We start from the raw sequence: 17,169 nt of genomic DNA, 5'->3' as shown, positions 1-17,169 counted from the left end.
CGGGAATCTCGGGAGTAAAATCGACCCTCGGGACTTGAGTAAAAAGACCAGAGCTTCGGGTTATAACGGGCACGGAAAACGAGACAAGGTTGTGAGAGAGAGGAGAGAAATGAGCAACATTTTCGGAAAGCCTCGCATCCTATTTATAGGAAGGCTGAACCGCCTCCGAACGCGGGGCGTACGCTCGTACGCAGCGCGTACGCGTACGTCATGCATGACCGAAGCCTCGACTGCCTCAGTTCGGATGGGATGGGTTGTTGGGTACACGGGTCGGATGGGACGGCGGGTCGGAGCTTCGGACGGGTCGGACGGTTTAGAACTCTTCGGATAGTGCGGCGTGGACGATCCGAGACCCTCGATCTCAGTACGCGGGGCGTACGAAGGTACGCAGGGCGTACGAAGGTACGCAGGGCGTACTTCGGTCCAATCCGATGACTCCCCTTCGGATATTACCGGGAATTTATAATTAAATTTATATTTATTATAAATAAACTTCAAAAATTCATATCTCCTTCATACAAACTCCGTTTTTGACGTTCTTTATATCCACGCGAAGGTGAGACCATGATCTACAACTTTCGTTTAGATTTCGCTGGCAAATTCCGAAATTATTTTTATTATTTATTTATTAAAATGACGTGATTAAGGAATTTCTTCAAAAATTCATAACTTCCTCATCCGAAGTCAGATTTGGACGTTCTTTTTATGTACGCAAACCTTGATATGATTCCTACTACTTTAATTAATCCGAACAAGATTTTAGGAAGGTTACATTTTGACCTAAATTTGATCGGTTTTACATTACATTGACTCGAAATATCGGATTGTCACATCCGAGGGTATTCCATCCCGAGGATGACTAGACCTGTTGTATATTGGCATTCCAACCTGGGGTATTCCATCCCGAGAATAACTAGACCCGGAGGTTGACTAGGCCTAAGGTAATCCAACCCAATGGTTGATTGGACTCGACATGTTTGTTTGTATATGTTATCAGCTTGTGTGGTGGTACTTTGGGGGAACTCACTAAGCTTTGGCTTATTATTTTTCTTTATTGTTTCAAGTATTTATGATGATCGCGGGAAGGTGAAGGCATAACCATACACATCCTCTGTTTTATGGTTTTATGATTTTGGTACACATCCTCTGTTTTATGGTTTTATGATTTTGGGATACTCAGATATTGATAAACAATTTGGAAACAATGGTTTTGTAAACAAATTATGACTATGGGTTGTTTTTAAATGTTTAAATTTATTGGGATTTTGAGTCATTACAAGTACCTATGAAACGGATGTTACATTTTATGAAAAATCTACTTCCAATTTTAATTTGCAGAAGCCCTTTATCTAATTATGCTAAAAGAAAACAGAGAAAACTATATTTTGATAAAAGAAGATCTAATGATATTTCCACCACGCTAAATGATATTTATTTGTCTTTCATGCAATTTATTTGACTTTTCGTCCTTATTTTTATGTTATAAATTGTTGTTCGGTTTACTAATTAATGTATTACGCCAAGGATAGTTGCTATCGAAAGTGGAGTTGTTTTTTAGACAACTTCACTCATGGACAGTTGTATGTTGCATTGTACGTAGTTAAAACCAAAGACAGATTAAAGATATTAATTTTAGACAATGATGGTAAACTTAGGAATAAAAAACATATAATATTGTATTTAAAGAAGTCTTTAGAAATTTATGATTCATAACAATTATTTACAATATGTCAATAGTTTTTTATGAGCATAGATTCAATTACCTACTTATCATCATTTCATTTGTATCTATTTCGAAAGTTACTTTAAAAAGTGTTTAATGTTTACACTTTCATATTCAACACAATTATTTTAAAATATATCAATAGTTTTTTATAGTATAGATTAAACTACATATTCATTATTTTGTTTGTATTTACTTTAAAATGTTACTTTAAAAAATGTTTACTATTTAAATATTGATATTTAACTTTGTTTTTTTAATCAATTTGTATAGTACACAGGTCTTACATCTAGTTTTGAATAATTTGCAATAATTGTGATACATTTGACTTCTTACATGAGCATCATGTGCATCCATGTTTTAAGTAAGTTTAGATTTGTATGGTCCAAACACTTTATATATGAGACTTAGATATTCTATACTAGAATACCAATATACAAAAGACTTTTACACTCAGTACTCTTGCCTTAAGCGTCCTTATGAGATGAGAGATGTTTCTTAAAGGGATAATAACTTAAAAGGGTAATATATTTTCCGATTTGTACACATTTGGTCACTGAGTTTTTTTCGTCCACATTTACCCCTTCAACTTGTTAAATTGTACACATTCAGTCCTTATGACCGGTTACTCCAAGTTAGCTGTGAAAAATGACTTAATATGGTAATATATTTCTCATTTTGTACACATTTAGTCCTTAATATTTTTGTACACATTTAGTCCTTAATATTTTTTTGTTTCAAAATAATTCATTTTTGTTTTGTACTCATTCAGTACTTATGAATAATTTTTTTTAGGTTTTTCTCACGATATCTTACGTTGGACAATCATTGATGAAGTGTGTGTGGCTGTTGATGTTTATGTGTAACGTCTCATTTTCACAACCAAAAATTTTCATTTTTAAATAAGGAAAAAGTCCCTAATTATAAATCCATTATTAAGAAAAAACGGTTATTTCTAAATACATTTATCGAAAATTAGAGTAATATAAGAAACATGGAATCCTCAATACTATTGATGAGTGTGTACAATCATGCATTCGTCTTTCCACGATCAACGATAGAACCTGAAAACATAAACAACTCGGTAAGCACAAAATTTAGTGAATTTTTCCCAAAATACTCGATACAACAAACGTATTATCATGCATAACGAGCCACACTCATCAGATTGGAATACCTTGTCCCAATCAGTTATCAGATTGGAATGCCAACATGCAATAGGTCCAATCAGTCATCAGACTAGAATACCCAGGGTTTGTCGGCATGCCGCCTTGACCCGACAGCTCTTCTCGAATTATAAATCCCTAACTATAAATCCATTATTAAGAAAAAACGGTTATTTCAAAATACATTTATCGAAAATCAGAGTAATATAAGAAACACAGAATCCTCAATACTATTGATGAGTGTGTACAATCATGCATTCGTCTTTCCACGATCAACGATAGAACCTGAAAACATAAACAACTGGGTAAGCATAAAGTTTAGTGAATTTTTCCTAAAATACTCGATACAACAAACGTATTATCATGCATAACGAGCCACACTCATCAGATTGGAATACCTTGTCTCAATTAGTTATCAGACTGGAATGCCAACATGCAACAGGTCCAATCAGTCATTAGACTAGAATACCCAGGGTTTGTCGGCATGCCGCCTTAACCCGACAGCTCTTCTCGAGCCTCCGTGCCTACACCTTAAAGTCATCCTACACAAGGTATCTTGGCCTACAACATATAGAAGGACCACCTCAACCTATCCCACCACTATATGGCTATCCCGCGTAAGATGTCGTGAGAAAAACCTAAAGAAATCATTCATAAGTACTAAACGAGTACAAAAACAAAAATGACTTATTTTGTAACAAAAAAAAATATTAAAGACTAAATATGTATAAAAATATTAAGGACTAAATATGCACAAAGTGAGAAATATATTACCCTATTAAGTCATTTTTACCGGCTAACCTGGTGTAACTGGTCATAAGGACTAAATGTGTATAGTTTAACAAGTTGAAGGGATAAATATGGACGAAAATAAAAGTCAGTGATTAAATGTGTACAAATCAAAAAATATATTACCCTTTTAAGTCATTATCCCTTTCCTAAATTTATGTTGGTGTAGTGGAGTCAACATATTCCTTATTGTAGACCCAGATAAGATTTTACAAATTAAGGTCGAATGTGTCGTGAACTAAGCAATTATCGCTGTTGAAATTTCAATAGCGGTTACATGCCGCTATTTGAAATCGCGGTTATCGCGGTGGTATAGCAATAGTATATCGGTTTTTAATATTATGTATAATTTATATTATATATTTATACAAAATTTATATATTAGATTATTAATACTATATATAATTAATATCATAACAAATCATATAAAAACATAACATAATCTATATATAATATTCTAATATAGTAATATGGAAACTAAAAAGTGTCAAAATGTCATCGCAACTCAAGTCGTTCGTGATGTCTAAATACTGAAACAGACGAAAAAAGGAAGTTGTCATTTGTTGTTTTGCAGTTTGTAATTAATTATATTTATTATTTGGACATATTAAGACAAAAAAAATGTTGTGGAATAGTTAAAAAAAAATAAAGATTTAATACTGAAATAACACATAATCGTTTTTTTCTTTGTCAAAGTAGTCCAATATGTATGAAATTGTAAAAGCGAGTGTAGCGTCGCTATAACGCTGATGAGGTTAACGGTAAATAGCGGTCAATAGCGTTGTAATAGCGTCACCGTTATCCGTAAATGCTATTTTAAAATAACGGTTTAATAACACCGTAAAACGCTATAAGGCCGCTATAGCGCGCTATTGATAGCATAGGTTGTGAAAGACATAACGCTATAACAAAATCACAAAAAATAACATACTTCTTACGAATTCAAAAATCTGATCAATTTCCAAACTTGTTCATTGAATATGTTCTTCATAAAATAATTGCTGATGCCTAAGTATAAGCAATAGACAACACAATATAATTAATGAACTGAGTTTCAATAATGTTAAACAGAAATCCAGCTACGAAACAATAAAATGGCCGTTGTTGTATTATATATATAATTTCAAGATCGGATTCAAATAGGTATTGTCCATGTTACATTTTCTGAAAATTTTGATAATTTCATTATACAGAAAAGTGGTCGTTCCGGTAATTATCCTATTTTAGAGTAAATTACACGAATGGTCCCTATGGTTTGAGGTAATTTGCGCGCTTGGTCCCTAACTTATTTTTTTAACTCGGAAAGTCCCTAACGTTTGTTTTTGTTACGCGCTTGGTCCCTACTGTTTGTTTTTGTTACGCGATTGGTCCCTGTCTTATCTAAAAAACTATTATTTAAATAGGAAAAAATTGTAGGATAGATAGGGTAAAGTGAGGGGTTGGGGTGTGTTTATTTAAATATTTTAAAATTTCAAGGGCAAAATAGTTTTTTTAGGTAAGACAGGGACCAAGCGTGTAACAAAAACAAACGGTAGGGACCTTCCGAGTTAAAAAAATAAGTTAGGGACCAAACGCGCAAATTACCCTAAACCATAGGGACCATTCTGTAATTTACTCCCTATTTTAACATGTACAAGGCATTGCCATATTTGTTTTATAAACAAGCATATGAAATTAAATCGAAATATAATAGAATGGGTTATTATCTTGCAATAAAATAATTTTTATTAGTTTTATAAACAAGTAAATGAAATTAAATCGAAATATAATAAAATGGGTTATTATCTTGCAATAAAATAATTTTGAAGTTGTTTTGTCCGGAGGTGAATAAAAGGAAGAGGCAAGAGCCAACAGGGGGCGGATGGTGGAGATAGGGGGCTGCCGGGCTGGGGCAGAGGCAACGCAGCAAAGCAAAGCTGTCACCGGCAACACTGCCTGACACTATTTATATTCGTATAAAGTGTCACCATCATTTCACATACTACAAAACTGTTTTAATTATTATTTTAATACACAAAATAATCGTCAATTATTTATTCAATGAATTTGTACTTTTAATTATCTCGTCTGGCAAAAACCAGCTGAGATAACATGCCTCTTTTAAATTACATATATCCAAATTATTATATTATATTAAACCAGATTCCTTTACCGACAACATTATATTTTACATTCAGTAACCACATTTATCAAACAAACGTTTCATTATTAAATTACAAAAAAAAAAAAAAAAAAAAAAAAAAAGTTATGTTTGAAGACTGGGAAGAATCTGATTCTAACATTAGGAATTAGCGGTGGGAAGAAATCAACAAAAATAGGTACATGATGATTCAACAAAAAGAGAAAGTTAAAATGCAATGGAACATATGCTAGAGCTAGATGCCTAAAGCTATCCTAAGCTAACGCCATTGATTGATTGCTGCAGGTGATGGACTCCGAACACTAAAAAAAAGTGAAAACAGTTATCAAGAGGATCAAATTATACCGATTACTGAACGCTGAATTAAGAACAATCTGTTCGAGACTTTCCGGTGAATCGTTGACTACGGTTTGCTCCGCCGTTACTACTTGTACTGCTAGAACATTCCCGTTTCTGCTGCGAGGAGAATATCGGAAACCCAAACATACTGCCGGACTTGGAAGAACCTCTAAGGGAACAAACCGGAACGTTTAGAACCGGTGTGACTCTGACATTGGCGGAATATGACCTCTCCATTCCTCTATGTTTGAATCTAGGTCCACCGATTAAGCTACTTGGACTACTCGAACTTCGCTCCAAGCTATGGAAAACGATTTTTCCTGAGGAGTTCATTCGTGGACTATCGACTGACAGGCCACGGGCGGTGGTGATTGCGGAGTCCGATGAACGACGCATCGTGCTTCGGCCAACGCGCGTTGATGCTCTTGATTCCGTTGACTGTGTCCTCGTTTTTACCATTCTAGTTTTTGGACGACTGCTAGGGTTTGCGTGCAAGTTCACTTTCCCAGGCTTATCGGAATCCAGAGAGAGACGGGGAAGATCGTCGAGATCGTGACTGGAAGAAGAGGAAGAAAGAGATGGACGTGAAGAGACAGACACAGATTCGTTATCTGTATCCCTGAGTAACGGAAGGTTAACCGACGAATCGTTTGAAGATTTTGAACTTCTGTGAAGAAAATGTCTAATAGACTTTGTTGCTCCGGTCGCGTTGTGCGAAGACGCTAACGATGTCTGTTTGTTGTTGTCTTGTTTAGCATTGTTGTTGCTGCTTTGGTAAAGCTTTCCGAAACCGAGAAGCTCTTTCCACCTGCTCGAACATCTCGGCGCCCTAGGGGAAAGCAAGTAGGGATCGGAAGCAAAGGCGTCGTCCATTCTCCGGTGAGACCTCGGAGTATCTGGAGAGGACATTACCGTTGTTGTCGACGAAGCAACTTCCTGGCGGATCACTGACAAATGCAGCGGAATAAGTTTACCGTCGGAGAACAACTCGTCGGCGGGAAGCATCATAACCGGATCTTCAAGACTGAACTGAAAACCATCAAACTCGTTTGGATCTGATTCCTCGGGCAGATCTGCAAGCTCCTTCGCCGGAGAAGAAAACCTCTTTGTCTTGGATTTGGATGTATCTCCATCTGTGATTTCACGGCCTAACGAGAAACGAGGCTTCAACCAACCGTATGAAGAGTAAGTCTGTGAACGTTCCAATATATTCTCAGGCGACAACCCGATGCTATTTACGCAAGCGGAAGCCATAAATTGCTCTGAGAAACTCAATGATACACTGTTGGAGGAGTGGGAAACGCTGAAAGTTTGAAATGCGTGAAGGAGATCTAGAATGTAGATAGAGACGTTAGGGAAATTGACGGTGGATAGCTAGGGTTTATCAGTGTCAATTGATATAAATAAAGAAGAAGATGATATTGGGTCCACATGCGATGATGTGGCTCCAACCTTTCTGCATAATAAGTCCAAAAAAGCGAAAATAAAAATAATTGCGATAATAATAAAGAAAGGAGTGTTTTGTTGGAGAGGAAGGTACATGGGAAGTATCTATGGCCATTTTTACTTAAATTCTCCCACATGGATATGCATATGCCTGCCTCTTTTATTGTTGTTTTTTTCTTAAATAATAGTTTCCTATTAAATTTCCATTAATATTTTGTTTATTACCAAGAATAATTAGTTGTCTCCTGAGTGATTTTATTTTTCTTGTCATAATCACTCAATAAATTATTCCTTTCAGTCAGTAATTACCTGTAAATATCACATTTGATCTCGTTTTCAATCGTAGTCACATAACAAATATTTAATATTACATTCAAATCATTCTAAACAATAATAATAATTTAAAGTTATTTGTTTGTTAATTTAAATATTTTATATCCCAGAACTATATAGTTTATGATTCTGTAAAACAAATTCAATTATCAATTCATTTTTTATAAATGTTTATAATGCAGATCTTCACTCTAATTCTTTGTTTACTTTGGTTTTGGTTGTATTAATATATATGCATTATTTTTATAAGTGCCGAGTTTGTGACTTTTGAATGACATTTAGTAAACTTAAACCAGCTAATACTAGTAACCCTTCTTATATCTCAATGGCTCTCTATTAAATGACAAAACTTAAATTTGTAGCCCTTCTTATATCTCAATGGCTCTTTAATAATGACAGTCAATTTAAAATGTATGCTTGTTTTGGAAAGTTTCCATTGCCACGTTAATGTTAGTAGAGAAGCATATCATCTTTCATATACTTATATGGATGTGGTATATTTTCTTTGTAACTTAATTTATAATAAGGTAGTATGATAGTATCTCACAAATATCACACTTACAATAAAAAAATGACTTAGGATGGTAATTAAGTTTCAAAATTGCTAAAAAAAGTATTATTCAGGTTTAACTACTACAAAAAATACTCGTTTAACTCAAACGCCAAACTTGCATCTCTTTGATGGTCGGGTAGTTTTCTCAAGTGAACCATATATAAGAACTACACTACACATAACATACATGGTAGCTAAAAAGACAAACTTCATCAATATAAACAACTAAATTATTAGAGAACAATTTTGATAAAATTACGTTAATTAAACATATGTCTTTTTAGTAAGTGTGCCCCCAAAACCCCAAAATATCTAGATTGTTGGTGCAAGTACTTCGAATTTACATTTAATGGTTACTTGAAAACCTCATATTAGAACTATATTTGTTCTAATGATAATTATGGTTGGTTTGTTAATTTTGAAAGTCATGTGCGAAAAACAAAATGAAAAATGGTTCTCTAAAATTTTAGATTTGCAACGAATATTAGTGAAAAGGTAATGATGGATAGTGAAAAGGTTCTCTAAAATATTAGTGAAAAGGTAATGATGGATAGTGAACGGATTAGCAATAGATTAGTGACGACATATGCCTTATACGATCGCACACCCCGCATGTGTTCAAGGCCGGCCCTAATGATAACACCCTAAAACCTTATTTATATTGATATCTAACAAGTAACAACTTCGTTTGTATTTCCCTTAAATTGCATTAAACATATATCAAATAAATACAATGTAACAATAGTGTGGATCTATTGTACGTATGATGGAATATGTGGTATATTGGAGAAATTACTAATATTTATGCTTACAGTTGTGAATTAAATTTTTTTAGGTCAATTCGTGAGAAGAATCGGTTTTTGAAAATTTAATTCTGATAATGTACAGTTCAAATCAATAAAATATTACTCAATGGTTTTTGAAGCAAAGGTTTAATTGGTTATTATATTTTAGAATAAATTGCAAGAATGGTCCTTGTGATTAGGTGGAAATTGTCACTTTGGGCCAAAAAGGTTTGGACTGGCACTCATGGCCCCAAGGTTTTCATTTTGTTGCCACTTTGGTTCAAACCCTTAATTGTCGTCACTTTTCCCCCATTAACATCCATTTGACTCGTCAAAGGGAGGGTATTTTCATCATTCCCTTTATTTAATTAACAAAACCCTCATACGTATTTTCCCTTACCGCCATACGGATAAAAGCATCAATTGTACTCACATTTATAGTCCTAATTAGATAGTTAGTTTGTTCAGCTTCGCGCGTCATTAAGTGAGGATCAAGAACCCTAATCCTAGTTTCAGGTTGCGAGCTTCGATCAAACAAGTTGATCAGTGAATGCAAATACCAATGTAGAACGTAAGGTTGTATAAGACACCATTCAACGCAAGGGTTACATATGGTATGTATTTTTTTTATTTTACTCACTAAGTTGAATTTTTTATGTGAAATCCTCTCATCCGAAACTTCTTTTTTGTTCTTGTTTTAAGAGATGGACACCCTACATTGTTTACCACCAAGCTACAACATAGGGTGAGTTCACAAAGTTTCTAGATGTCAACTACATTGATGGAACGGTGACATATGTTGATATGGTGGATATAGAAGAGTTTTTCGTTCATGAAATGGATGTCATCATGAAAGGGTTAGGATACTCAGTTTGTAACGCCCGTAGATCCGGGCTAGTCAATTTAGAGACAATAAGTGTCTAAAATGACTTTTTAGCAAAAGATTATTTATAATAAATAGTCTTAACCAAGTTGTAGAATATGTCTCAAGGTTTCCGTACATATAAAGAACGCCGAAATCCGAGTTATAACGAAGAAGTTATGGTCCGTCGATGTTTTACGGCAAAACCGGCACGACACCGGGAAGCGTAAATAGTAAATTTATGATGGAGCGACTTTTAGCCTTAGCAATCTAAACAAAAGTTGTAATATATGTTACTTTCATCTTACACATAGATATGAAGTATTTAATATAAATTACGTGTTATGTGTGCATATTGTCTGAATACTTGCTGTCTATGCTGGGTGAGAGATTTTTATACATGTTTTAAATGTTTTAAACTGTATACGTATTTTTATATCTACAAAATATGTTGGAAAAAACATGGGTAGATGAAGGACGAGGGGTGAAAGCTGAAATAGAGGAATATTAGTGGTATGGACCTAGTGCCCTATAGGTGAACATTGGCAGCAATGGACCTAGTACCCTATAGATGAGCACTGGCAGTTGCGCCACAACCTGTAGATGTTGTTGATCTACGATAAACATCCTAGCAGCTGCGCTCTAAGGATAATATCAGCAGTTGCGCCTAATAGAGAACATTATAACCTTGACAGTAGTGTCTAAAGGACAATACCGGCAGAAGCGCCTCATATAGGATGTCACAACTATGGCAGGTTCACCTAAGTGATAGAACTAGCAGTTGTGCTTGACAGTTGTTTCATTGACAACGATGGACTTCGTACCTATTCCTTAGGAATAAATGAACGAGAAATAGTTGATTCTTAGGGTAGATCCTTAAGATTAAAGAAGATAATGGGGATGGGTAATTGGGTTAACTGTTTGATGATTAAACATAATAATTATATTATTGTGGGTTGAAAACCCTATGTACTCAACAGGTTTCCCAACCTGACCCACTCAGTTTACTTGTATCACAGGTGACGATGTGAAGTTACATTACACTGAGAGATTAAGGAGATATAAATCACTAGTGTAAATGTGTAGCACCTGGTTCCTAGTATGTAAAATTTATCTAAGTATTTTGCATTCTTAGCCTTGGACTCGGCGAGTTGTAGGCCCGACTCGCCGAGTAGAGCCGGGATATGGAACACGTTTAAGTTGGCGACTCGGCGAGTCCATATCCTAGACTCAGCGAGTCCCCGCTATCTGATGAAACCCTAATTTCAAGGGTTTGCACCCTAATTAAACCATCATATGCGCCCCCAAGCTCGCCCCCTTCATCCTCAGAGCAACCTTAGCCAAACTCTAACCTTCCCCTTTGTGATTTGAGTGTTGGTGTGTGTTTCTTTGAAGTTTTGAGGAAGAGAAGGAGGAAAACAGAAGTTATGAGCCCATTTCAAAGATTAGTAAGGTAAAACTCGACCTCTTCTTCTGTTTCTATGGGTGAACCTCCATTAGAGCATCTTTAAGACTTTTTGGAACCATTTATTGGCTTGGTTGTGATTTAGAGGACTCCTTGGTTCGATTAGCCTTCAGATCTGACCACATATGAGTTCTAGAAGCTCAGATCTACAACCTTTATGGGCCATTGTCATGAGCAAGCCTAGATCTACACTTCTAACCCCATTAAAGTCCTTAAATCTCTTGAATGAGCATGCATGCACGTAAAGTTGGAGACGTTACGTGAAAAATCAACCCTAGGAACCTAGATCTATGAGTGGTATGCACTAGATTCAAGCAGAATCGAGTGTATAGTTCCTACATACATGCGACTCGGGAGTCGTTCTTCTGACTCGGCAAGTCGAGTCGCGAGTCCCTAATTTTCCCCCCTTTTCGTGTATGCTGAGTAGCAGTGAGTCATGGGTGGACTCGGTGAGTCGGAAGCCGGACTCATCCATGGAGGGACTCGGCTAGTCAATTCCCTGACTTGGCGAGTCCGAGGCAATCTTCTTGCCTCAAGAACAAACTCGGCGAGTTGTTAATACAACTCGGCGAGTCTCGGCGTAGAGTGTTCTTCGAGTGAAGATGAAATCGACGAGTTGTTCATACAACTCGGCGAGTAGGATGAAGGACTTTTGGACATCAGTTTAGAAGGAAAACTCGTCGAGTCAATGCCAAACTCGACGAGTAGAGACGAGCCAACTCGGCGAGTCGGGTCAACCAGAAGTTGACTTTGACCTTGACTCTTCACTTGGATAGGGGTAAACGGTCATTTTACCCTAAGGACTGTTAGCAGTAATTGACTGAGAGTTTTGTGGGAATTACAGCCGGAGGATTTCCGGAGCAGCAGCAGCAGTAGACAGGCAGTTCCCACGCAGATCAGCAGCTACTACGAGGTGAGTTACCTTCCAGTAGCGGTGGGTCTACAGCCACAATGCCGGCCCACCAGTAGGAGTTGTATGTTAGATTATTGTCTTTGTGATATCATCTAGGTTTGCTATTACATGATATGTTATATGCTGGCATGATATGAATATGTGATAGTAGTAGAATTCGGTTGTCAGGACCGAAGGGTAGGTCAGACACCCCAGATATGTCTAACAGTATGTGATGATATGTTTATATATTGGCATGGTATGTTATATGTGATAGTGGTAGTAGAAGGGGAATAGTCCCCAAGTTCGGTCGTTAGGACCGAACGGTAGATTGGACACCCCAGATATGTCTGATAATATGTTATATTATGATATATGTGATAGTAGCGGTAGGGGGTGAAATAGTCCCTGAGGATTGGTCGTTAGGACCAAAGGGTAGTCAGCACCCCAGAATGGCTGGACATGGGTAGTCAGCACCCCAGAATGGCTTGACACGGGTAGGTCGGCACCCCAGAATGGTCGTACCGGGTAGGTCGGGCACCCCAGAATTGCCTGGCAGTATGTATGATATGTGATTGTATGGTATGTGGTACGATGGGGGAACTCACTAAGTTTCGTGCTTACAGTTTATAGTTTTGGTTTCAGGTACCTCTTCTTCGAAGGGGAAGGAGCTGGTGCGGTAGTGGCACATCACATACATGCTTTGTATTCTGCACTATGAGATCTTCCTGGGGATTTGTACTCTGACATTATTATGTTTTATAAAATGGTTTCCAAGCACACGACATCTTTTATGAAATGATATGATTGGTGAATGTTTTATTTCTAATGTTTTGCAAAGTATATGTTTTAAAAATGAATTTTTTGGCTCGTATTTTGGGGTGTTACAAGTTGGTATCAGAGCCCTGGTTTGAGGGATTCGAACACACCTTCGGGGGTGTCTGAACTCAAATCAAGGGATTAAAAGATTTTAAAGAATAAAATATTTCCTAAAAAAAAGCTAAGTAAAGAGTTTTAAGAAGGAACGAAGTGTGTGATGTGCGCGACCGGCCGAGCTCAAGTAAGTATTCCCCAAAGTACCCATACAAGCTTATGTTATGTTTATCAGTTTCAATAGAACAACATGCTAGAATAGGACTAAGGATCTAGTAGTGATGCCTTATGTGCCTGCTTTATGTGCTTCAGTGTATGAAACACTGCATGCTAGAATTGAGTAGACAGCAGTAGGATAGCCTGTTTAGGTTATGCCTGATAGTATGAGTTTAGCATTGTATGCTAGTTCATTTTCTCTCTATGAGGACAGATTTACTTGAGATTGTTCCCTTTTGTCTGAATGTTGCTTGCTTTGTGCTTCGTGGGACTCTGAGTGATGGAAGTGAGACATTAGGTGAATATGTCACGTCACATGTGATCAGGGTTGAATAATCTTAGAGTGCTGGATTTGGCCCTATTGCGCAGCTCTCGTCTGAGTCTAACTGTTGTAGAGCTGAGTCTGTTACTCGAAGGATTATCTGAGCCTCACCACATGTGATGGTATTCAGGTAATGGCTAATTGGCATTACAAGGAGGCCTTCAGCAGCTGAGGACCGGGTAGGGTGGAGTTAGAGATTTCCCTAGGGCAAGCCTAGGATGATTATAGTGGTGATCAGCGGTAGTAAAAGAGATCTGGTGGAGTCAAGGCAGTCCTTGGAGAAGGTACGGATAGATGTGGAAGGTAGTATGGGCCCGTACTACTGAAAGCAGAGGATCCGTACCCGAAACGAGGAAGGCCAAGATAAGACCAGGGAACTTGTAGTAGGTGTGATCCCTCCAGAGGTATCAGTATTGCTAACGATTATTATTTATGTACTTCAGAATGGTGGTACTACGCTCGAGGCCAGCAGTTGGCAGTACAGGAGAGGGATCGGGTTCGGGATCAGGTCCCGAGCCAGTAGATGAGGGGCTACGCGAGTTCATTGCGTCAGAGATCACCAGAGGCATCCTTGAGTCGACCCCCATTATCTTCGGGTCGATCAAGGAAGGGATAGTTGAGTTGATGGAGGATCGCCTCAGGGCATTCAGGAGCAACATGGCATCTGGTCAGTCGGGATCTCGCACACTGTCCTTCAAGGACTTCAGGGGCAGTGGTGTGCCGGATTTTCACGGGGCGAAGGACCCCATAGCTGCCAGGCGATAGATTGCAGACATTGAGTCTGCACAGTTGATTAGCTTCTACCCTGAGGGGTCGAAGGTGAGGTTTGCAACAGGGTGTTTACGAGATCGAGCTAGGGATTGGTGGGTGTCCGTTGGTGACTCGTTGGGAGCCTCGGCTGTCGAGGCTATGACCTGGTCGGACTTCGCGACCGGGTTCAGGGCAGAGTTTGCGTCGGCGGTCAAGCTTCAGCAGCTGGCCAGGGAGTTCTTAGATATGAGGCAGACGACGGAGACTGTGGCGGAGATCACCGCTAAGTTCCGGGAGAGGGCATTATTGGTGCCCCAGTATGCGGGTGATGAGGACATGAGCAGGACCCGCTACCATGACATGCTCCGAGCTGATATTCGAGAGCATGTCAGTTTTTCAGCTTGCCCTACCTTGGACTCTATGATTGCCAAGGCGAGGGAGAGGGAGATAGATCTGGAGCACATTCAGAAGAGGAAGACAGAGGAGAGACAGGCAGGAGGGGCTTCGGGGAAGAAGCCCAAGGGACTAGATGGTAGGCCGAAAGGCCAGTCAGGACCGAACCACTGCAGGAAATGCGGTAGGCCTCATGAGGGGGCATGTAGACTGGGATCGTCGGGCTGCTATAAGTGCGGCAAGATGGGGCATTTCAGCAGGGATTGTACCGCCCCTGCACCTATGATACAGATGTCTGAGTTGCTGTGTTTCCACTGCAACCAGAGGAGCCACAAGAAGGCCAATTGCCCCCAGTTGACAGCATCAGTACTAGTAAAGGCGCCAGCTCCAGCTACCCTGCGGATTACTGATGGCCGGCAGGGCATGGCAGAGGCTCCAGTGGTGAGGAGCCGGGCGTTTCAGCTGACTACCGAGGAGGCACGCGCCGTACCCGATGTGGTGACGGGTGTGATTCTTTCCCTCTATTTTATTTATATGACGTTATGATATTGATATGTGCCATGTGTTATGCGTTAGGATCGTTCCACGTGAACGGTATCCCAGTTCAGGTGTTGTTCGACTTGGGTGCCACCCGGTCATTTGTTTCCCTTGCGCTTAGCAAGAGGTTTACTGAGTCTTCGGGCATGTTGGATTGCCCTTTAGAGGTAGATATTGTCGATGATCGATCGGTGCGAGCATCAGCAGTATTCAGGGATTGTGTTCTGAGGTTATTTGAGGAGCGCTATTTGGTGGATTTGGTTCCCATCCCATTGCGGGGGAACAAGGTGATTATAGGCATGGATTGGTTGAGCCCTAATGGGGCGGTGATAGATTGCGCACAGCAACTAGTGCGGATCAGGACCCCAAGTGGGGGAGAGTTGGTGATCTACGAAGAAAGGCCACAGCGTGGACCCACAGTATGCCAACGGTTATTACTTATATTAGTCTACAGCTACGGGACTAACCATTCCTCGAGCCTATTGTTCTCTACAAAGGTTGATGACCATCTACGGAGGTCTAAGGTTATTACTTATATTAGGAACATCGATTACGGGACTAACCCTTCCTACCCTCTGCTGCTGCTACAGAGGACAATTGGATAATCTTCAGATGTTCATTAGGTTATACATTTCGCTTACCGCGATGTCGTGTTAGTCTTAGTACCAAAAGATAACACTTACATTAGTACATTTTTCCTATTTACTTTATTTTGTGATACATTCACATAAACGAAGAGTTAGACTAAGTACTTTTAGTACTAATCAATAGAAAGGAAAAACTATCATTTTACTTACAAAACATTCGGGTCTTGGTAGAAGACTACATTTCCTACTAGTAGGAAATAAGGGATTTTCTAGGGTTTTTCATACTTATATCAACTGTTTCATTTAAATATTTACATGGCACTCATAACAGCTTTTCAAAACAAGACAATGACACTCAAATACTAATGAATTCACCAGCTTTAAGCTGATACTCACTTTCAAAATAACTTGTATTCTCAGGTCACCAGTAGACAGGTATGATGGCCATATTTTTGAGAAGACGGAGCACAGACAAGACTCGTCTTTTATTTTGATTATACATATTTTGGTGTCTAATTACAATGAAAGAACACATGTATTAAAACTTTACTTATAATGCAATGGATGATGTTGTTGCTTGTTTACTACTTTACACTGTTGTGATACTGTACATGATGTCCTCCACCCCGGAACGTTTCCGCCGTTCTTGGTTTTGGGGTGTGACAGTTCAGGATCGACCTAGTTCCTGGTGTGGCTCTAATAGCCAAGGCACCCTATCAGTTGGCTCCTCCCGAGATGCAGGAGTTGTCTACGCAGCTGCAGGAGCTGCTAGACAATGGATTTATTCGACCGAGCAGTTCACCCTGGGGAGCCCCAATCCTGTTTGTGAAGAAGAAGAAGGACGGGTCGCATCAGATGTGTATAGATTACCGGGATCTGAATAAGGAAACGGTGAAGAACCGTTATCCACTCCCGAGGATTGATGACCTATTTGATCAGTTACAGGGAGCATCTTGGTTCTCCAAGATCGATCTGCATTCGGGTTATCATCAAATGAG

The 17,169-nt window shown here is 38.7% G+C and overlaps 1 protein-coding gene across 1 annotated transcript; it reads right to left on the bottom strand.

Annotated features, from left to right (window-relative positions):
* Positions 1–5,937: 5,937 nt before the first annotated feature.
* LOC111905818 (uncharacterized) lies at positions 5,938–7,730 on the bottom strand. Its single transcript, XM_023901539.2, has one exon. It carries the CDS (start codon positions 7,409–7,411, stop codon positions 6,182–6,184), a length of 1,230 nt encoding a protein of 409 aa, XP_023757307.1. The 5' UTR covers positions 7,412–7,730; the 3' UTR covers positions 5,938–6,181.
* Between the last annotated feature and the right edge of the window lie 9,439 nt (positions 7,731–17,169).

The sequence above is a fragment of the Lactuca sativa genome, chromosome 7, assembly GCF_002870075.4.
Source record: "Lactuca sativa cultivar Salinas chromosome 7, Lsat_Salinas_v11, whole genome shotgun sequence".
Taxonomy (NCBI): Eukaryota; Viridiplantae; Streptophyta; class Magnoliopsida; order Asterales; family Asteraceae; genus Lactuca; species Lactuca sativa.
The sequence above is the reverse complement of the archived record's forward strand: the minus strand, read 5'-3'. Positions and strand labels throughout refer to the sequence as shown.

What these genes read in the sequence shown, in the direction of transcription:
- LOC111905818 (XM_023901539.2), bottom strand. Translation starts at nt 7,411, where the DNA reads ATGGCTTCCGCTTGCGTAAATAGCATCGGGTTGTCGCCTGAGAATATA.